This window comes from Procambarus clarkii, chromosome 43 (genome assembly GCF_040958095.1).
Source record: "Procambarus clarkii isolate CNS0578487 chromosome 43, FALCON_Pclarkii_2.0, whole genome shotgun sequence".
NCBI lineage: Eukaryota > Metazoa > Arthropoda > Malacostraca > Decapoda > Cambaridae > Procambarus > Procambarus clarkii.
This window is the reverse complement of record NC_091192.1, coordinates 17,618,147-17,641,228: the sequence shown is the minus strand read 5'-3', so window position 1 is coordinate 17,641,228 and position 23,082 is coordinate 17,618,147. Positions and strand designations below refer to the sequence as shown.

The following is a 23,082-nucleotide window of genomic DNA, read 5'->3' as shown; positions in this document are numbered from 1 at the left end:
TGTACTCACCTATATGTGCTTGCAGGATCGAGCATTGACTCTTGGATCCCGCCTTTCTAGCTATCGGTTGTTTACAGCAATGACTCCTGTCGTGTGACAGGAGTCATTGACTCCTGTCCTGTGTGTGTGAGGGGTCGAGTGCTCACACTCGGGAGCTCTGCCTCACACCAGCTGTGAGGCAGATGTCTAATTCGTCTTCTCCAGGTCGTCACAACGGACAGAAGATGATGTACTTAACTTCCCGATCCTAACCTTAATCTAACCGATGGGCCCACGAAAAGAAAACGTGGTTGTTCGCTAGGGGCTTTGATATTTAATATACCATATTTTGTCCGTTGGGGATCTTGAGGTCCAGATGGGATGTATTATGGGAGAGAACAGGGTGCATATAGTGACACTCAACACTGTTGTATTCTCGTGTGTGTGAGCGTGGCAACACCTCCGCGTTAACAAGGGCCTCGTGCTCGATAATCCGGCCAACAAACAACCTGTTTACAGATAGAAAACACTTCACTCGCGACTACTTACTGATGACGTTTGCAATTTTACGGACAGGTCATCGTTCGCACCACTCCTCGAGCGTGACTGGTCCACCCGGTGGTCGACCCCAGTGGTCCAGGGCTGGTAAGAACAACCTGGCCAGAGGGAGGAGGTATCCTGAAGGTAATCCCTTCAAAACCACTACATAATTAGTGATATTATCTACTCCCTATCCATGGTTGCCTTAGGTTATATTAGGCTAGATTTTACGTTTGCTTACATTAATACAGTGCATTATTCTCAAACATGTGTAATATGAAATTAAAAAAACTATTTGAGTGTCCCCTAGAATTTCAATTTTTAGACAAAGTAATTCTTCAGATCGTTTCAAAGAAAAAAAGGGTTAAACATAGACTTTTATATTTTAAACCAATGATTTATAATAAAATCAAGTTATAACTTGAGAATATTCTCAATTTAGGAAAAAGGTTCACTTGCCCGTTTCCGTAACCGTAATATGCTTTCAGACCATCACACATATCTGGATAACTATCTGGGTGGTTTAACGGGCAGTTTGATATCTCGTTCTCGTTCTAATCACTTTAATAAGACACTATAAGTGGGCTGCTGTTGTCCAGAAATTTCCCCTAGTATTAAAGTGGGGTTAAAAAACTGATAACAAATTCACAAAAAAAAAATCAAACGCAAGAGTAAACACACAATACAAGATAACAGATAAAAGAGAAACAATTACCAAACCATCTGAGGCACGCAGAAAACTGGCACCCAATTAAGTATCCAAAGAAAATTGGGAACAGGAAATCACATCGAAATTTAAATAATTCAACTGAAAAAGATTATGAAAGATGTTCTCTGGTGGTTGGTCCGGGCTGGAGAGAAATGCTGAATTATTTGGTTGTCAGAGGAGAAAATGATGTGCTGAAGATCTGGAGGCAAGTGGAAGATCTGGAGGAAAGTGGAAGATCTGGAGGAAAGTGGAAGCTCTGGAGGAAAGTGGAAGATCTGGAGGAAAGTGGAAGATCTAGAGGAAGGTGGAAGATCTGGAGGCAGGTGGAAGATCTGGAGGAAGGTGGAAGATCTTGAGGAAGGTGGAAGATCTTGAGGAAGGTGGAAGATCTGGAGGAAAGTGGAAGATCTAGAGGAAGGTGGAAGATCTGGAGGAAAGTGGAAGATCTGGAGGAAGGTGGAAGATCTGGAGGCAGGTGGAAGATCTGGAGGAAGGTGGAAGATCTGGAGGAAAGTGGAAGATCTAGAGGAAGGTGGAAGATCTGGAGGAAGGTGGAAGATCTGGAGGCAGGTGGAAGATCTGGAGGAAGGTGGAAGATCTGGAGGAAGCAGGAAGATCTGGAGGCAGGTGGAAGATCTGGAGGAAGCAGGAAGATCTGGAAGCAAGCTGGACGATCTGGAGAAATCTGGAGGAATCTGGAAAATCTGGAGAAAGCTGGAAGATCTGGAGAAAGATGAGAGATCTGGAGGAAACTGGAAGATCTGGAAGATTTGAAGGAAGGTGAAAGTTTGGAGGAAGGTAGAAGATTTGAAGGAATCTGGAAGATCTGAAGGAAGCCAGAAGATTTTGAGGAATCTGGAAGATTTAAAAGAAGCTGAAACAACCGTGGACATCTTCAAGAAAAAACTACATAATATTCTTCTAAGAGTGCCGGACCCACCGGGCTGTGGTGGATGTGTGCCTGCGGGCCGCTCCACGACCCGCAACAACCTAGTGGACCAAGCTCTCACAAGTCAAGCCCGGCCGGGCTTAGGAAGAAGAAGAACTCCCAGAATCTCATCAAGCAGGTGCTGCTGGAATGGGTGAGGAGGGAGGGGCGCTTCTGGAATGGGTGAGGGCGCTGCTGGATAGTTAGAAAGAAGACACGGGGCGTCCGGAACTGAACACGTCGCTGAGCAGAAAGACTGCTACCAATATATGTGTGTATGTATGTATGTATGTATATATATATATATATATATATATATATATATATATATATATATATATATATATATATATATATATATATATATATATATACTGAAAACTCACACCCCAGAAGTGACTCGAACCTATACTGCCAGAAGCAATGCATCTGATGTACAGGATCCCTTAACCACTCGACCAACACGACCGGACAAAAGAGGATGGTAGCCGAGGCTAATTCTCCATCCCCCCGCCGGCACTCTGTTGGTAATCTTGGGCATGGTATTTTATCAAATCACTTCATTTTTGGGGGCACACGTGTGGAACACAAATGCAAACAAGCCTGACGGTCTCCAGGCATATATGCAACTGAAAACCCACCACGTAATAAAAAGTATTAATAAATAATTAATACTTTTATCCAATCAAATAGTGAATGCCGACAATTATATTATAATTACTTTCGCCCTCACCAGACAATTCCATCTCTCATCTGTTATCGGAAAATAAATGTACTCTATCCTGAATAATATCAAAATACAGTCATTGGTCACTCGTAAATCTGTAAATATAATCATCACGCAAGCATTAATGATACATGTATGTGGGGAAGTCTGGCTCTAGATTATATTCTAATAAAATAATGTATAATTCTAATATGCTCGAAGGACCAGAATTTTGTTCTAAATGAGAGAACCAGTGGCTTATGGATCTTTATGATTAAATACAATTAAATTCCAATAAATACAACAATCCTATTAATGTATAATAAATGGACTGTAGATTCTATAAATTCTAAAGCCGCTTCCCATAACACATTTTTCGGGGTATTCTATAAGGTTAATTTATATAATTTATGTAATGTATAATAAATTTCATAAATTATAAGAATAAATAAATGAGAGTTAGAGGCTTAGTAGGCTACTCAACTACAGATTAAGTTTTCAGCTTAGCTGGACTGAAGATCTCCTCCTAGCCCCAGCATACCTCGAGAGGGTGGTTTAGGCAGTGAAGGATGACTCTGTAGTCACTGCGTCCTGGACTCTAACCCTGAATTCTAATGTGTTGGTATCAGTAAATCTTCTCCCACGTCGCCAACGTGGATCTGCCGGGGTAATACAATGTGCCAACTGCAACAGCCTACTATATTAGCAGTATAATACAGGAAATAATACCTAATAAAAGGGAGAGAGGCTTACTGGGGTTTGATGTTATATATGCCTCATAACCCGGTTGAAATTTCAATGTTATGAGCTCTTAACAAATGCAATGAAAGCTATACAACCGCGATACGTCTTTGGAGACTGCGGCAACTGGATATGCAGGGATCCGTTCAACGGCCTGACTCTGCAGCTCAATTTGCACCTCCGTGTGAGACAATTCTGTGGCTATAAGCACAAATATGGTGCTTTTCTGGGAGCTCGGCGAGGCGTCAGCTATCTCCTCGGAAGCTGAACCACAACTGCCTGGCGGGGCCGCTCCTCCTCCTCCTCCCACCACCTGATAATCACGGCACAGATTTTCGGTGCAAATTTACTGATGAAAGTAGGTAAATACGAATTTATATGCGAATTTATTCTTCTCGATTACTACGAACATTAAACTCTATCTAAGATAATCAAACGCAAATCAAAGCAGATTCTATCAAGTGCTAGGCAAAAATATAGTCACCACGAACATATGGTGGTTGAAATGACATTACATAAAATATATAAGCGAAAATCTAATAAATAAATCATTTAGCAGTCTCCGTGGTGTAGTGGTAAGACACTCGCCTGGCGTTCCGCGAGCGCTATGTCATGGGTTCGTATCCTGGCCGGGGAGGATTTACTGGGCGCAATTCCTTAACTGTAGCCTCTGTTTAACGCAACAGTAAAATGTGTACTTGGATGAAAAAACGATTCTTCGCGGCAGGGGATCGTATTCCAGGGACCATAGGATTAAGGACTTGCCCGAAACGCTACGCGTACTAGTGGCTGTACAAGAATGTAACAACTCTTGTATATATCTCAAAAAAAAAAAAAAAAAAAAAAAAAATTTAATCTACGCTATTCTAAATCCATAATAATAAATATAAAGTGCCCTTAATGCAACTGCAACTGGGTTTTACTTTACAGATTATTAAAAATTAAAATACCTTACATTGCGGTTACCTTCCAATGATTTCGGGGCTCAACGTCCCCACAGCCCGGTCCTCGACCAGGCCTCTTCGTTGCTGGATTGGTCAACCAGACTGATCGCAGCCTGACGTATGAGTCACAGCCTGGTTGATCAGGTATCCTTTGGAGGTGTTTATCCAGTTCTCTCTTGAACACTGTGAGGGGTCGGCCAGTTATGTCCCTTATGTGTAGTGGAAGCGTGTTGAACAGTCTCGGGCCTCTGATGTTGATAGTTCTCTCTCAGAGTACCTGTTGCACCTCTGCTCTTCAAGGGGGTATTCTGCACATCTTGCTATGTTTTTACAAAGAACCCACATCGTCGGTTCTTTGTAATGATGTGTTAAATATGCAATTGTATCCTTCATCTATGTAAATAAAAATGAAAATGTTCGTTTGTTCATAATCGCTAATCTTCCAAAGTTCTTCACCGATTACTTTGAAAATTTCACACAACGTTCCATTCGCATCCGGCCAGATTTTTATATACATACTATATAGATGTCACGTCTGTGACGGCTAAAAAACATGTTTATTTTTTTAAAACTGAGTTTTTTATGTATTTTTCATTTGAGGGAAATCTTCGAAACCTCTTTACCGATTGCTATGAAATTTTGACACAACGTTGCATTCGAATAGGCGCGTCTTTTTATATATCTACTATATACATGCCTCACCTGTGACAGGAAAAAAACATGTTTTTTTTTTTAAACAGTGCCATCTGTTGGACGTAAGAGCAACACCCGCTGTAATCTCCGAAAGTTCTTCACCGATTATTTTTAAATTTTGACAGAACGTTGCATTCGAAATAGGCATGTCTTTTTATATACCTACTATTTAGATGCCACCACTGTGACAGGTAAAAGCATGTTTTTTTTTTAACAGCGCCATCTGTTGCACATAAGACCAACACATGCTATACTAAATTCATTATTTTTCATTTCGCTTTTTTGAACTGTATTTCTTATATTTCAGTGCATCTGGGGCCAGATTCTCGAAGCAATTATGAAAGTACTTACGAACATGTACATCGTTTCTCAATCTTTGATGGCTTTGGTTACATTTATTAAACAGTTTACACGCATGAAAACTTGCCAATCAACTGTTGTTATTGTTATAAACAGCCTGCTGGTGCTTCGGAGCTCATTAACTGTTTATAATTGTAAACAAAGCTGCCAAAGATTACAAAAAGATGTACAGGTTCGTAAGAGTTTGCATAATTTCTTCGTAAATCTAGCCCCAGATCATTTGATGTTCCCAATTTTCTGATGGGAACATCAGATCATTTGATCATCAGACGAGTAGGGGAATGGTGGAAAGGATGAGGGGACAGGAGTGGAGGATTGTGGGGAGAACGAGTGGACAATGGAGGGGGTAATAGTGGGGAAGGACGAGGGGACAGGGGAGTTGGGGATGGGGGGAATGGAGAATGGTTGGGAGGACAAGGGGAGTGATGGATAGTGGGGAGGATGAGGGGATGGGGGAGGGGGAATTGTAGGGAGGACGAGGGGATGTGGTAGTGGGGAGAACGAAGGGATGGTGGAGTGAAGGATGAAGGGGAGGAAAAAGGGACAAGGGAGTGAGGAATGGTTGGGAGGACGAGGGGATGGGGGAGGGGGGGAAATGGTGGGGAGGACTGGGGGACAGGGGAAGGTTGCTGTGGCTCAGCAACGCACATGCGTTGCTGAGCCACAGCAATGCATGGCCGGGTACAGCTAGAAATGCTCATTCGTGCATAATTTCCGAAAGTTCTTCACAGATTGCTTTGAAATTTTCACACAACGTTCCATTTGCATTAGAGCAGGCTTTTATATACATACTATATAGATGTCACATCTGTGACGGTAAAAAAAAAAACATACTTTTTCTGAAAAACTGTGTTTTTCATGTGAGGGAAATCTTCGAAACCTCTTACTGATTCCTTTGAAATTTTGACACAATGTTGCATTCAAATAGGCGCATCTTTTTATATACCTACTATATAGACGCCACCCCTGTGACAGGTAAAAACATGCGTTTTTTAAAAATAGCGCCAACTGTTGCACATAATAGCAACATGCACGCTATACTAAATATATCACGAATTCCATTGCATTGTTTCCAATTGCATTGATAAATTTTATTTTCATTGATATCGATTTTTTTTAATTTTTTATTGAATTATTTTGTGTGACATTGTGTTGAATTGAGCTGTGTTTTTACCATAACGTTTATTTCGTAAGTATAAGTATAGATGTCATACCTGTGACAGGTAAAACTATGCTTTTTCTTGAAAAACAGCGCCATCTGTTGCATGTAAGAGCAAGACAAATACTATACTAAATATCTTACAATTCCATTTCAATGTTTCTGATTGCATTGATTGTTACGGACCCGGATCCAGCGTCCGAGCACGGAGCAGTGACGACCGCGCCATCTGTGGGTCAGCTCCCGATACCCCCTCCAAATGGACGACGACACCTGGCGAGGACGAAGTGTACCGGCCACAAGGGCCAGTTTCCAGTCCTGTGCAGCTCACAACACAGCCGTTGCTGACCTCTGGTGAGGTGGTGCTCAGACGACAGTGCCATCTATGGAGTGGATATGACGGGCGTTTGTCTCTGAGCCTGTAAGTGAGGTGCTTTAGTGTGTCCCTGTTATTGATGACGTGTCTGCTTACAGAGTCGACCTGGGACTGCTGTGATGGAAGTTGAGTCAGTCTACCCGAGGCAGCCGTCCCCTTACCGTGTGCCTTGCTGCAGCAGCTGTGAAGTCGTCTCCCGGAAGAACACTGTGGTGTGTTACCCTGCCAGTGTAGTGGCAGTAGAAGGATTGTCTTACCTGGGACCGACTGCTGGAGACGGTTATCCACTGGGGTTTTGAGGACAGGAGAGTGATTTGTGGTATCACACGAGGCTCCTGACTAGGGCACTACCCTAGTATCGTTCGTGGAGTGGCCTGACCAGCGTGGCTGATCCAGAACCTGCCAGCAGACCTGCTGGACTTGTGGTTGACGGCCTCCACGGCGGTGCCCCCAGTGGACCCGTGTTTTGGCTGGCCTGTGTTTGGGGTAGACTCAGCTTGGTCGAAGGATTCGTCAAGAGACCACGAAAGCACCGAAGACTTAGCACCGAGAGCTTGGATCCAGAGTCTTCAGGAGAAGACGTTTGTGTACAGTGTTAATACCCCTCCCCCCGTGTAATCTTTTTATATATTATTTATTGGTGGTGGTCAATATATTATATTAAGTTCTTGACTTTATTTCCCTTCCCCTTTAAGTTACTTGCGTCACGGATCTCATCCCTTGAAAGCCACTACTGGCTTGGGGCCGGATACAACTTCCTCTAACAACATCAGAGTAAGAACCCCGTTGCGTCCCGAGAGGGCCGTAACATTGATAAATTGAATTTTCATAGATTTTGATTTATTTTCATTTTGATTAAATTATTTTGTGTGAATTGGGTTGAATTGAGCTGCGTTTACCATACCCTTCATTTCGTGAGTATAGTTTTTTTTTTTTTTTTTTTTCATTTTTTAGCTGTTTTTCTTATATTTCAGTGATGGAAACATCAGATCATTCGATGTTCCTAATTTTCTGATGGAAACATCAGACCATTTGGGAAGGCATCGGATGAGGGAGTGGGGAATGGTGGGGAAGGACGAGGGGACGGGGGAGTTTGGGATGATGGGGACGAGGGGATGGGGAAGTGGAGAATGGTGGGGAAGGACAAAGGGAGAGGAGATTGGGGCACAGTGGGAAGAAAGAGGGGATGGAGGAGTGGGGAAGACGAGGGACGGTGGAGTGGGGAATGGTTGGGAGCCCGAGGAGACGGGTGAGGGGGGGGGAGGGAAATGGTGAGGAGGGACAGGGAAGGTTGCTGTGGCCCAGCGAGCCACAGCAACACCTGGCCAGGTATACAACATAAATACACATGATAACCATTCTTTATTCGAAGGAATTGTTATTTCCTACGATTGGGCGAAATGTTGTTGAACCCTATGTGATATGTGAGAGTTGCACACATCACATAGGTAGGATTTATTTGCGTACAGGTAGTGAAGGTTGGATCTATTTGCGAACATTCTATTACCGTAGGATCTATTGATGTTAGATCTATTTCCCTTGGATCTAGTATCATTGTATCTATTATCGTAAGGATTTATTACAAGTTTATTTGTTTACATTTGTGTTATATATTTGATTATAGTCCGTTATTCATTTGTCATGTTAAAAGACGACAGTAAGACAACGCCAGCTTGGATATTAGGCTTGACAAACACACCTTTATTATAATGAAGCTTCCTAAGAGAAATTGGGCTGTTCGACTCATGGTGGCCATTTTGGGAACTTAGATTTGACTGCGTCGGTAGGTCTAATTACCCTTAATTGCTGCTCATTTCCGCAGCTAATGGCCTCCGGTCTCTATTAGTGCCTGGTTATAGTTTCTGAGTCTCATTAATCAATTACAACTCAGCCTCCTATTAAATTATTTGGTATAGCTACGCCCTCTACCTTGGTGGGCAGCCTGTTGTGTTACTGCCGTGGTGGGCAGCCTGTTGTGTTACTGCCGTGGTGGGCAGCCTGTTGTGTTACTACCGTGGTGGGCAGCCTGTTGTGTTACTGCCGTGGTGGGCAGCCTGTTGTGTTACTGCCGTGGTGGGCAGCCTGTTGTGTTACTGTCGTGGTGGGCAGCCTGTTGTGTTACTACCGTGGTGGGCAGCCTGTTGTCTTACTACCGTGGTGGGCAGCCTGTTGTGTTACTACCGTGGTGGGCAGCCTGTTGTGTTACTACCGTGGTGGGCAGCCTGTTGTGTTACTGCCGTGGTGGGCAGCCTGTTGTGTTACTACCGTGGTGGGCAGCCTGTTGTGTTACTGCCGTGGTGGGCAGCCTGTTGTGTTACTACCGTGGTGGGCAGCCTGTTGTGTTACTGCCGTGGTGGGCAGCCTGTTGTGTTACTGCCGTGGTGGGCAGCCTGTTGTGTTACTGCCGTGGTGGGCAGCCTGTTATGTTGCTACCTTGGTGGGCAGCCTGTTGTGTTACTACCTTGGTGGGCAGCCTGTTGTGTTACTACCGTGGTGGGCAGCCTGTTGTGTTGCTACCGTGGTGGGCAGCCTGTTGTGTTACTGCCGTGGTGGGCAGCCTGTTGTGTTACTACCTTGGTGGGCAGCCTGTTGTGTTACTGCCGTGGTGGGCAGCCTGTTGTGTTACTGCCGTGGTGGGCAGCCTGTTGTGTTACTGCCGTGGTGGGCAGCCTGTTATGTTGCTACCTTGGTGGGCAGCCTGTTGTGTTACTACCTTGGTGGGCAGCCTGTTGTGTTACTACCGTGGTGGGCAGCCTGTTGTGTTGCTACCGTGGTGGGCAGCCTGTTGTGTTACTGCCGTGGTGGGCAGCCTGTTGTGTTACTGCCGTGGTGGGCAGCCTGTTGTGTTACTACCGTGGTGGGCAGCCTGTTATGTTGCTACCTTGGTGGGCAGCCTGTTGTGTTACTACCTTGGTGGGCAGCCTGTTGTGTTACTGCCGTGGTGGGCAGCCTGTTGTCTTACTACCGTGGTGGGCAGCCTGTTATGTTGCTACCTTGGTGGGCAGCCTGTTGTGTTACTACCGTGGTGGGCAGCCTGTTGTGTTACTACCGTGGTGGGCAGCCTGTTATGTTGCTACCTTGGTGGGCAGCCTGTTGTGTTACTACCGTGGTGGGCAGCCTGTTGTGTTACTACCGTGGTGGGCAGCCTGTTGTGTTACTACCGTGGTGGGCAGCCTGTTGTGTTACTACCTTGGTGGGCAGCCTGTTGTGTTGCTACCGTGGTGGGCAGCCTGTTGTGTTACTACCGTGGTGGGCAGCCTGTTATGTTGCTACCTTGGTGGGCAGCCTGTTGTGTTACTGCCGTGGTGGGCAGCCTGTTGTGTTACTACCGTGGTGGGCAGCCTGTTGTGTTACTACCGTGGTGGGCAGCCTGTTGTGTTACTACCTTGGTGGGCAGCCTGTTGTGTTACTACCTTGGTGGGCAGCCTGTTGTGTTATTACCTTGGTGGGCAGCCTGTTGTGTTGCTATCTTGGTGGGCAGCCTGTTGTGTTACTACCGTGGGGGGCAGCCTGTTGTGTTACTACCTTGGTGGGCAGCCTGTTGTGTTACTACCTTGGTGGGCAGCCTGTTGTGTTACTACCTTGGTGGGCAGCCTGTTGTGTTACTACCTTGGTGGGCAGCCTGTTGTGTTGCTACCTTGGTGGGCAGCCTGTTGTGTTGCTACCTTGGTGGGCAGCCTGTTGTGTTACTACCGTGGTGGGCAGCCTGTTGTGTTACTACCTTGGTGGGCAGCCTGTTGTGTTACAACCGTGGTGGGCAGCCTGTTGTGTTACTACCGTGGTGGGCAGCCTGTTGTGTTGCTACCTTGGTGGGCAGCCTGTTGTGTTACTACCGTGGTGGGCAGCCTGTTGTGTTGCTACCTTGGTGGGCAGCCTGTTGTGTTGCTACCTTGGTGGGCAGCCTGTTGTGTTACTACCGTGGTGGGCAGCCTGTTGTGTTGCTACCTTGGTGGGCAGCCTGTTGTGTTGCTACCTTGGTGGGCAGCCTGTTGTGTTGCTACCTTGGTGGGCAGCCTGTTGTGTTACTACCTTGGTGGGCAGCCTGTTGTGTTGCTACCTTGGTGGGCAGCCTGTTGTGTTACTACCGTGGTGGGCAGCCTGTTGTGTTACTACCGTGGTGGGCAGCCTGTTGTGTTACTACCGTGGTGGGCAGCCTGTTGTGTTACTACCTTGGTGGGCAGCCTGTTGTGTTGCTACCGTGGTGGGCAGCCTGTTGTGTTACTACCGTGGTGGGCAGCCTGTTATGTTGCTACCTTGGTGGGCAGCCTGTTGTGTTACTACCGTGGTGGGCAGCCTGTTGTGTTACTACCGTGGTGGGCAGCCTGTTGTGTTACTACCGTGGTGGGCAGCCTGTTGTGTTACTACCTTGGTGGGCAGCCTGTTGTGTTACTACCTTGGTGGGCAGCCTGTTGTGTTATTACCTTGGTGGGCAGCCTGTTGTGTTGCTATCTTGGTGGGCAGCCTGTTGTGTTACTACCGTTGTGGGCAGCCTGTTGTGTTACTACCTTGGTGGGTAGCCTGTTGTGTTACTACCTTGGTGGGCAGCCTGTTGTGTTACTACCTTGGTGGGCAGCCTGTTGTGTTACTACCTTGGTGGGCAGCCTGTTGCGTTGCTACCTTGGTGGGCAGCCTGTTGTGTTACTACCGTGGTGGGCAGCCTGTTGTGTTACTACCGTGGTGGGCAGCCTGTTGTGTTACTACCTTGGTGGGCAGCCTGTTGTGTTGCTACCTTGGTGGGCAGCCTGTTGTGTTACTACCGTGGTGGGCAGCCTGTTGTGTTACTACCGTGGTGGGCAGCCTGTTGTGTTACTACCGTGGTGGGCAGCCTGTTGTGTTACTACCTTGGTGGGCAGCCTGTTGTGTTACTACCTTGGTGGGCAGCCTGTTGTGTTATTACCTTGGTGGGCAGCCTGTTGTGTTGCTATCTTGGTGGGCAGCCTGTTGTGTTACTACCGTGGTGGGCAGCCTGTTGTGTTACTACCTTGGTGGGCAGCCTGTTGTGTTACTACCTTGGTGGGCAGCCTCTTGTGTTACTACCTTGGTGGGCAGCCTGTTGTGTTACTACCTTGGTGGGCAGCCTGTTGTGTTACTACCTTGGTGGGCAGCCTGTTGTGTTACTACCTTGGTGGGCAGCCTGTTGTGTTGCTACCGTGGTGGGCAGCCTGTTGTGTTACAACCGAATTATATATATAAATATAAATATAAATATATATATATATATATATATATATATATATATATATATATATATATATATAAATATATATTAGTATATTTTGGTAGCAGTCTTTCCTGTAGACATATATTATTAAATATGACCGAAAAAGTAAGATTAATAATTCTAACACGAATTTTCTCAATCTTTCGTACATTACGCTTCACTGTTGGAGGTAAATAAAAAATCACTTCTCCAAAATTCATTTTTATTTCTAGTCTGACGCGACACGGGCGCGTTTCGTAAAACTTATTACATTTTCAAAGACTTCACAAATACACAACTGATTAGAACGTATCTCTGATTTTATATCTACATTTGAGTGAGGTGGGAAGGGTGATGTGGCATTAACACAAGACAGAACAGGAGGGGATATTAATAGGGTATTAAAAGTATCAACACAAGACAGAACAGAAACAATGGATATTGAATAGAAGTGTTTGTAGAAAGCCTATTGGTCCATATTTCTTGATGCTTCTATATTGGAGCGGAGTCTTGAGGTGGGTAGAATATAGTTGTGCAATAATTGGCTGTTGATTGCTGGTGTTGACTTCTTGATGTGTAGTGCCTCGCAAACGTCAAGCCGCCTGCTATCGCTGTATCTATCGATGATTTCTGTGTTGTTTACTAGGATTTCTCTGGCGATGGTTTGGTTATGGGAAGAGATTATATGTTCCTTAATGGAGCCCTGTTGCTTATGCATCGTTAAACGCCTAGAAAGAGATGTTGTTGTCTTGCCTATATACTGGGTTTTTTGGAGCTTACAGTCCCCAAGTGGGCATTTGAAGGCATAGACGACATTAGTCTCTTTTAAAGCGTTCTGTTTTGTGTCTGGAGAGTTTCTCATGAGTAGGCTGGCCGTTTTTCTGGTTTTATAGTAAATCGTCAGTTGTATCCTCTGATTTTTGTCTGTAGGGATAACGTTTCTATTAACAATATCTTTCAGGACCCTATATATATATATATATATATATATATATATATATATATATATATATATATATATATATATATATATATATGTCGTACCTAGTAGCCAGAACGCACTTCTCAGCCTACTATGCAAGGCCCGATTTGCCTAATAAGCCAAGTTTTCATGAATTAATTGTTTTTCGACTACCTAACCTACCTAACCTAACCTAACCTAACTTTTTCGGCTACCTAACCTTAGAGGAGACAGGTTTGAACATAATTTATCAGTTTTTGTAAACATTGCTCCGATGTGCCCAGGCTCGGGTGGTCCACTACAGAGGCGCCTTGTTCTCTTCGAGTAGCTGGGGAGAGCTGACTCAATCTTCGAGAATTGCATGTACCTTCAAGCAGGTCATGGAAGATGATTGGCAGTAGATAAGTGCCAAGTCCTTATTGGCCCTGAAGAGCCAGACCTCAGGCCTAGTCTTAAAGGGTTGGCTGTAGCAGAAAATAATGGGTGGAGCCCTGGGGGCTGTATTAGATTGTGGGAGGAGCAATCCTTTCACCAGTAAGCTGGCGAAACAAAATATGGGTAGTGTGTTCTGGGAGTGTGTGGGGGTGGGAACTCGGTCCGGCATCAAAGGCCCTGAGGGCAACCATCGACAACTTGGCCTAAGTGCGGCTTTAAAGGTATTGTGCACTTGAGTATTCATGTCCTCGATAGATATCCATTTTGCCTCTTAGGGATAATAGAGTAGGGTATATGTTCATTTGATTTCAATGTGTTAAATTAAATAAAGTTATAAATTGTTTTTTGTTGTTTAGTTATCCCTGTCCCTTTTATTATTAAAGTTGAGCAATTTCTTTTGCAGTATATATATATATATATATATATATATATATATATATATATATATATATATATATATATATATATATATATATATATATATATATGTGGTATTTGGAAATTCCCCATGTTCTTCTCCATTTAATGGATATTAAAGTAGCCTTGGACTTAAATTAGTAAAGTAACTTACACAAAGTAATTCTCAAGATTTATTACCGAAGTTCCTGTTGCCCGGGAGTTTCATGATTACTGATTCCTTGCCTTCCTGGGGGACCGATGATAGACACACTCACGTATGTTAGATCGAGAAGGTGGTGGCAGTGTCTAATGAGTTGTTAATTATTTGTTTTTAAATTAATGACCCCTATTCTTGTTGTGACCCCTATTCTTGTTGACCCCTATTCTTGTTGTGACCCCTATTCTTGTTGACCCCTATTCTTGTTGTGACCCCTATTCTTGTTGACCCCTATTCTTAATATTCAGCTTATATTCCTGATAGTTCAGTGAGGGATCATACTGAACTGTAACAGTGTTAAGCTGGGGTATTGAGTGAAGGGAAGGGTAGAGAGTTCAGGGTAGAGAGAGTAGTTCTGGTCCTTTTTACAGCCCAGCATCTGTTCGGCCATAGCAGTATCCCCCGCATTATTTCAACAATGGTCAAATTCATAAACAATTCCTTGATCGTGGAAAAAGCAATAATTTGTTGTGTCCAAATAGTTTCCCAAGCGGACCTCCCGCATTCTTCACGTTTTTGGACAAATATATATTTTATGGTTTTATGCGAGCGTGAATATGCGAGCCTTTTGTTGTTCTATTTATATATAAATTAGATGGACGACCTCTGCAGCCTGTGTGGACGCGGCTACCCTTCCGTAGGTGGTGTGGTTGGCTGTAGGTGGTGTGGTTGACTGTGTGGCCGTAGGTGGTGTGGTTGACTGTGGGCCCCGTAGGTGGTGTGGTTGACTGTGGGCCCCGTAGGTGGTGTGGTTGACTGTGTGGCCGTAGGTGGTGTGGTTGACTGTGGCCCCGTAGGTGGTGTGGTTGACTGTGTGGCCGTAGGTGGTGTGGTTGACTGTGGGCCCCGTAGGTGGTGTGGTTGACTGTGGGCCCCGTAGGTGGTGTGGTTGACTGTGGCCGTAGGTGGTGTGGTTGACTGTGTGGCCCGTAGGTGGTGTGGTTGACTGTGTGGCCGTAGGTGGTGTGGTTGACTGTGTGGCCGTAGGTGGTGTGGTTGACTGTGGCCGTAGGTGGTGTGGTTGACTGTGGCCCCGTAGGTGGTGTGGTTGACTGTGGCCCCGTAGGTGGTGTGGTTGACTGTGTGCCCCGTAGGTGGTGTGGTTGACTGTGTGGCCGTAGGTGGTGTGGTTGACTGTGTGGCCGTAGGTGGTGTGGTTGACTGTGTGGCCGTAGGTGGTGTGGTTGACTGTGTGCCCCGTAGGTGGTGTGGTTGACTGTGGCCCCGTAGGTGGTGTGGTTGACTGTGTGGCCGTAGGTGGTGTGGTTGACTGTGTGGCCGTAGGTGGTGTGGTTGACTGTGTGGCCCGTAGGTGGTGTGGTTGACTGTGTGGCCGTAGGTGGTGTGGTTGACTGTGTGGCCGTAGGTTGTGTGGTTGACTGTGGGCCCGTAGGTGGTGTGGTTGACTGTGGGCCCCGTAGGTGGTGTGGTTGACTGTGGCCGTAGGTGGTGTGGTTGACTGTGTGGCCGTAGGTGGTGTGGTTGACTGTGTGGCCGTAGGTGGTGTGGTTGACTGTGTGGCCGTAGGTGGTGTGGTTGACTTTGGGCCCCGTAGGTGGTGTGGTTGACTGTGTGGCCGTAGGTGGTGTGGTTGACTGTGTGGCCGTAGGTTGTGTGGTTGACTGTGGGCCCGTAGGTGGTGTGGTTGACTGTGGGCCCCGTAGGTGGTGTGGTTGACTGTGTGGCCGTAGGTGGTGTGGTTGACTGTGTGGCCGTAGGTGGTGTGGTTGACTGTGGGCCCGTAGGTGGTGTGGTTGACTGTGTGGCCGTAGGTGGTGTGGTTGACTGTGTGGCCGTAGGTGGTGTGGTTGACTGTGTGGCCGTAGGTGGTGTGGTTGACTGTGTGGCCGTAGGTGGTGTGGTTGACTGTGTGGCCGTAGGTGGTGTGGTTGACTGTGGGCCCGTAGGTGGTGTGGTTGACTGTGTGGCCGTAGGTGGTGTGGTTGACTGTGTGGCCGTAGGTGGTGTGGTTGACTGTGTGGCCGTAGGTGGTGTGGTTGACTGTGTGGCCGTAGGTGGTGTGGTTGACTGTGGCCCCGAAGGTGGTGTGGTTGACTGTGGGCCGCTCCGTCAATACAGGAGCCGGGCTGGTGTTCCTCGCCTGGCTTTGTGGTCCCTACCGGGTGCGCCGGGAAGAACAGCGGAGGAATGGTGCCCAATCGTTACATTCTGCACAGGGTTCGAACCCTGGATACCTGGCATGGGAGGCGAGTGGGTGAGGATATACCATTCACAGTGTTGAGGTTCGTGAGTCATTTAGGTTCCTTCCTATCTACGTTTGTGTGTCTGCCTTCACCTCTTCATTCAGGGTTCGAGTCCTGGCCATGGAGGAGTGATTGGGCATCAGTGAATTGTTCGCCTCTGTTCACCCTGCAGCAATTGGGTACGTGGTTGTAAACCTATTGGCTGGTGGTGTTCCAGGGGGAACTAGTGGGTAAGCTTACCACGAGCTATGGGACGGGAAAGCTCTCAGCCCGCTAACAGGAGTCAGTACTGTTACTAATACTTCCTCTGTTAAAAAAAAAAAATCATATTCTTGTACTTAGTTTCCACATGTATATCCGTGTTCTTGTCAATCACATATCGAACTGCGTCTGTGTTTATCCCGCAAAATCCCTGGAGTTGTATGTTGTATGTCGTGATTATGTCTCACTTGTTTTTCCTTCTAGCGATTTAATGTTTAAGCCCTGTGGTGAGTCCTTGGAACCCGTCTCCCTGCTTCTTATCTTGAGGTTATCTTGAGATGATTTCGGGGCTTTTAGTGTCCCCGCGGCCCGGTCCTCGACCAGGCCTCCACCCCCAGGAAGCAGCCCGTGACAGCTGACTAACACCCAGGTACCTATTTACTGCTAGGTAACAGGGGCATTCAGGGTGAAAAAACTTTGCCCATTTGTTTCTGCCTCGTGCGGGAATCGAACCCGCGCCACAGAATTACGAGTCCTGCGCGCTATCCACCAGGCTACGAGGCCCCTGCTTAGGGACAAGTCTGGCAGTAGACTTGAGTATTCCTCTTCAGCCTCACCGCGTGTTGTTGTGTGATCTCCTTCCTGGAGCTGCTTTCTCCAGAACTTATCTAATACAGAATTCAGTCTTGAATGCCTTCGTGTTCCTATCTCCGGAGGCAGTTCTTAAACACAATCTTGCTAGAGAACATATTGCAATATTGAGTTCGTATGAAAGGCCTCAATAGTAATTCACACGCACTCGCGTACACGCACAACCGACTGCACCATGATGGGCTAAAACCATCTCCACCAAGTGTACTCTTGACATGCATGGAGTTCTTACCTTAACCAGCCTTGAGTACGCAGCTGATGCTATCCCGTTTATATGTGTGAAGGTGATATGTTTACCTCCAGGTCTCTGTCTCAGTCTTGAGGAGGATTGCTCCTCCCTGTGTGCTGTGTATTAGGTCTTCTGCGTCCAGTAAAAGTCTTAATGCCTAGAAATGATAGAACTAAAACCTGTCATCCACTTGTAAGATTATTTTTGGGTTTGTCAAGATCTTGTAGCTGATTGATTGATTGATGAAGATTAAGCCACCCAAGAGGTGGCACGGGCATGAATAGCCCGTAAGTGGTGGCCCTTTCGAGCCATTACCAGTATCAAAAGATGATACTGGAGATCTGTGGAGGCGCAACTGCACCCTGCGTGACGGGAGATGTCTCCCGGACCAAGTGGTGACCAAATGGTGACTGAAGAGTCGATGATTGATTGATAAAGATTAAGCCACCCATCTTGTAGCTCTTTCCTTATAATTCTCGCTTCATCACTGGGAGATGACTGGTATACTGACTGAATAGGACGAGTCCTAGTACTGACTCCCATGGGACTCTGCTAGTAACGCCATGTTGCCTTGTACAAGACTCAGTATAACTACTATTACTTCTGACAGTGTCTCCTGTGTTTATCTCTGTGATTAACCAGCACAGTGGTTCAGCTCCCTCTCTTAGTATCCACGCCGATATCTTGTTTGGTACTGTGGTCCCTGCCGGATCTAATTTCGAAAAGTGCTTCCTTTGTCTTTGGTATTCAAAGTTCCAGTGTTGCTTGGTTCGTCATCTGCCCTGCTGTGTTCAGGAAGCTTCTCTGGCTTTACTATGAAGACTTCGTGGACTTATTTGCTATTCACAGACCTTCTTATCATTCTCTGTGAACACACTTGGAAATATCCAAATTTTCATTGCTTGTTGCTCTTATCAGTTGTTCTCATGACGTGGCTGTTGAGCAGGTTTGGGCGTATCTTTGCTCTGTCTGCCATATCAATTTAAGTTGCTTCTGCGCTTCTATACTTACTCAAAGGGTACTTTTTTATCCAGTTTGTGTGGGTGGGTGGTTGAGTGTGTGTGTGCGTGTGCGTGTGCGTGTGCGTGTGTGTGTGTGTGTGTGTGTGAGTGAGAGCGTTCATGTGTGTGTGTGCGATCTTGTGTCGCCTTGCCATTGTGACTATAAAATAAATTGTAAATTAATTATGATACGTGTTTTGATCTCTTCAGTTTTGTCGCTTGTTTAGAGTTATGATGTGTACGAGATGTTTTCCTTGTAGGTGTTCCTTCGTTGTGAATACTTCAGGAGAGAGAGAGAGAGAGAGAGAGAGAGAGAGAGAGAGAGAGAGAGAGAGAGAGAGAGAGAGAGAGAGAGAATAATCAAGACGCTCCTCGGTGAACATCACCAAGGAGCGTCCCTTTACGTGTATAATATATGCAAGTCAAGGTACCTGCAGGGAGTGTTGAGGGAGGGTGGACCCCCCGACGGAGGCACTGCCGACCTCACCACCTTAACCTGCTCGTCCTCTCACCAACCAAACCTTCCTCCACCCTTCATACTGCACAGGAATTACCAGCTTGGTTTTGTCCGTTGTGAGCGGACGGTATATAATGTTCTTCAGAACATTATATACCACATATGTCAGACCAATCCTGGAGTATGCGGCTCCAGCATGGAGGTCCATATCTAGTCAAGCATCAGACTAAACTGGAAAAGGTTCAAAGGTTTGCCACCAGACAAGTACCCGAGCTGAGAGGTATGGGCAACGAGGAGAGACTACGGGAATTAAAACTCACTTCATTGGATGACAGAATAGTTAGGGGAGACATGATCACCACATTCAAAATTCTCAAAGGATTCGATAGGGTAGATAAAGACAGGCTATTTAACACAAGGGGCACACGAACTAGGGGACACAGGTGGAAACTGAGTGCCCAAATGAGCCCCAGAGATATTAGAAAGAACTTTTTTATTGTCAGAGTGGTTGACAAATGGAATGCATTAGGAAGTGATGTGGTGGAGGCTGACTCCATACACAATTTCACGTGTAGATATGATAGAGCACAATAGGCTCAGGAACCTGTACACCTGTTGATTGACGGGACCAAAGATGGTCCAATTCTCCCATAAGAACTCTTAATAAACTTCTAAGATCTCGGAAATTATTTTCCCTATAAGAACTCTTAATAAACTCCTAAGATATCGGAGATTGTTTTTCTCATAAGAACTCTTAACAAATTTTATGAAATTATTTCCTCATAAGAACTCCTAACAAACTTTTATGAACATATTCTCCGAAAATGGTATTTTTTCAAATTTCGGTTTTTAACTCGTAAATAAACTCCTATGATAATATGAACTCTGAAATATTTTCATCAAAACTGAACTCTGAAAAATTTAGAATTTTCCCCATAAGAACTCTTAGCAAACTTCTATGAAATTATTTTCCTCATAAGAACTCTTAACCAACTTTTATGAACACTTTATCCGAAAATGGTCTTTGAAAAATGAGCGATTTGGAAAACAAACAAAATTTTTCCGTAGAGTTTACCTGGATCCCTTGGTCACCAAGAAAGATAATGAGAATCTTGCACTTCTCAAAGCTGTCACACTTGACACAATCGCCTCCTCCATCGAGAATTTAAGATCTCACGAGCACTGTGTCTACACCGACGGCTCAGTCCAATCCTCTTCTGGACGGACTGCAGCAGCATGTAGGTTTTATAGAAATAATATTTGCACAAAGACTGTCAGTGTCAGGTTAAACAACTGGCTGACCTCCACACAAGCAGAACTAGCATCATTACAACTAGCTACCAGTACATTAAAAAACATTGGAGGAGGAATAATATTTTGTGATTCAAAGTCTGCTCTTCAAGCAATCGAAAACTTCTCTTGGAAGATGAACAGCAAGAACCTCATACTCCCAATTATAAATGACCTAATTGCTGCACTGAGTAAAGGGTCCCGAATCTCCTTTGTATGGATACCTTCACACATAAATATAACCCATCATAATGAGACAAACATTGCAGCCAAATTAGCATGTAGCAAGGCTGAAGTTGAATTAGATATAGGTATCCCCATCTCTGCTGTCAAAACTGTATTAGTCCAAACACTCAGATGTGATAGGAAAGAAATTACTGACTCCCAACGACCTGAAAGTACTAGTATAAAAAGCTATGATTTGTTCAGATCTGAGGCCTATATCTATAGGCAGCACAAAACGTCCACCAGACTGTGCGACACAGTGGTTGCAAGGATCAGGTTGGGTTACCGTTACCTGTGACAGGTGGCTGCAGGTGACGGGTCTCCCAATCCTGAGCACTCCAGTTGCAAAGGCACTGAATGTCCAGTTATTAGACCTTTCAGACCAGTTGGCATGAGGTACCTGGAGCTTTGCAATTACTTTATTCACTCTCGTATTCTTGAAGATATCCTCACAGTGTACCCAAAATTTGCCAGTGCAGGCTAATAAACATATGGCCCTCTATGACTAACCATCCTGCGAGATGGGGACTTGTATTACCACTGCTACCTTATTCACTCTTGCGTTGATGATATCCTCAAAATGCTTCCGGAATCTGCCAGTGCAGACTGCCCATCACATGCCTCTGTATGACTAACCATCCTGTGTGATGGGGATTTTTTAGCATCACGAAGTTAGCTTTTTTGACACACTGTACTCCACTTCATATAGTCTAGGGCAGCTGCACTAATGCAGATGTACCTCATGTATTAAAAAAAAAAGAAATAAAAAATATTAAACACGATATTCCCCCCCCCCCCAACAAAAAATTTCGTGTTTACGCCGCCATAACTGTACAATTAGGTGAGTACACCAGATTGGTGTCTGGTAGCTGAGTGGACAGCATGCAGGACTCGTAACTCTGTGGCCTGGGTTTGATTCCCGGACCAGACTGAAACAAATGGGCAAAGTTTCTTTCAGCCTGAATACCCGTGTTACCTAACAGTAAATAAGTCCCTGGAAGTTAGACAGCTGTTACGAAGCAATCATCCCGATTGTTTCATCCAATGAGTTTCATCCAATGAGGATGAAACAATCGGGATGATAGCCAACAGAGTGTACCGTGATCCTGCCTGTACTCCTCTTGACATACCAGAAAACAGTCTAAGGAAACTACTCCAAGCTTGTACTAAAGAGGCACCCTTCTTGAGCCCGGATGGACACATGTATAAGCAAGTAGATGGGGTCGCCATGGGTTCTCCCCTAGGTGTCCTCTTTGCAAACTTTTACATGGGTACCATCGAGCAAAAAGTCTTAGTCGACATGAACTTGAAACCGGCCATATACTGCAGGTATGTTGACGACATTTTTACACAGGTACCTGATGTCAGACATCTGCAGGAGCTGAAGGAGGCATTTGAGCAGAATTCTGTGTTGCGTTTCACTTATGAGATGGAGAAGGATGGGAAGCTGCCCTTTCTAGATGTAACAGTCATGGAAAGGAGCGGAGTTTTCCACACTGCAGTCTACACTAAGGAAACAAACATAGGAATGTGCCTCAATGCCAACAGTGACTGCCCGGACAGGTACAAGAGGAGTGTTGTTAACGCTTATGTCGACCGTGCTCTCAGCCACAGCTCAGAATGGAAGCAAGTCGACGAAGAACTCTGTAGGGTAAGGCAGGTCCAGGTCAACAACGGCTTCTCCAAAGGTTTCGTGGAAGACATCATAAGAAGGAAAGTGAAACGCCATGCAACCTCTGAAGAAACAACTAACACAACACCTATACCCCCTATTAGACTATTTTACAAGAACTTCTTTTCCACAGCCCATAAAACGGAGGAAAGGGTCCTGAAAGATATTGTCAGTAGAAACGTTATCCCTACAGACAAAAATCAGAAGATACAACTGACAATTTACTATAAAACCAGAAAAACGGCCAGCCTACTCATGAGAAACTCTCCAGACACAAAGCAGAACGCTTTAAAAGAGACCAACGTCGTCTATGCCTTCAAATGCCCTCTTGGGGACTGTAAGCCTCATAAAAACCAGTATATAGGCAAGACAACAACATCTCTTTCCAGGCGTTTAACGATGCATAAGCAACAGGGCTCCATTAAGGAACATATAATCTCTTCCCACAACCAAACCATCACCAGAGAAATCTTAGCAAACAACACAGAAATCATCGATAGATACAGCGATAGCAGGCGGCTTGACGTCTGCGAGGCACTACACATCAAGTAGTCAACGCCAGCAATCAACAGCCAATTAATGCACAACTATATTCTACCCACTTCAAGACCCCGCTCCAATATAGAAGCATCAAGAAATATGGACCAATAGGCTTTCTACAATTACTTCCATTCAATACCCATTGTTTCGTGTTCTGTCTTGTGTTAGAATTTAATACCCATTTAATACCCATTGTTGAAAGTTCGTTTTCACCTCATCCACCTCACCCAAATGTAGATATAAACTCGAAGATGTGCAAAGCTCT

General features: G+C 45.4%; 1 protein-coding gene across 1 annotated transcript; it reads right to left on the bottom strand.

Annotated features, from left to right (window-relative positions):
• Positions 1 to 1,388: 1,388 nt before the first annotated feature.
• Positions 1,389 to 19,443, bottom strand: LOC138373662 (putative uncharacterized protein ENSP00000383309). Its single transcript, XM_069340006.1, has 4 exons — positions 19,411 to 19,443; positions 14,979 to 16,463; positions 3,710 to 3,916; positions 1,389 to 2,102 (listed from the first exon to the last, which is right to left on the bottom strand). Exons 1-4 carry the CDS (start codon positions 19,441 to 19,443, stop codon positions 1,389 to 1,391), a joined length of 2,439 nt encoding a protein of 812 aa, XP_069196107.1.
• Between the last annotated feature and the right edge of the window lie 3,639 nt (positions 19,444 to 23,082).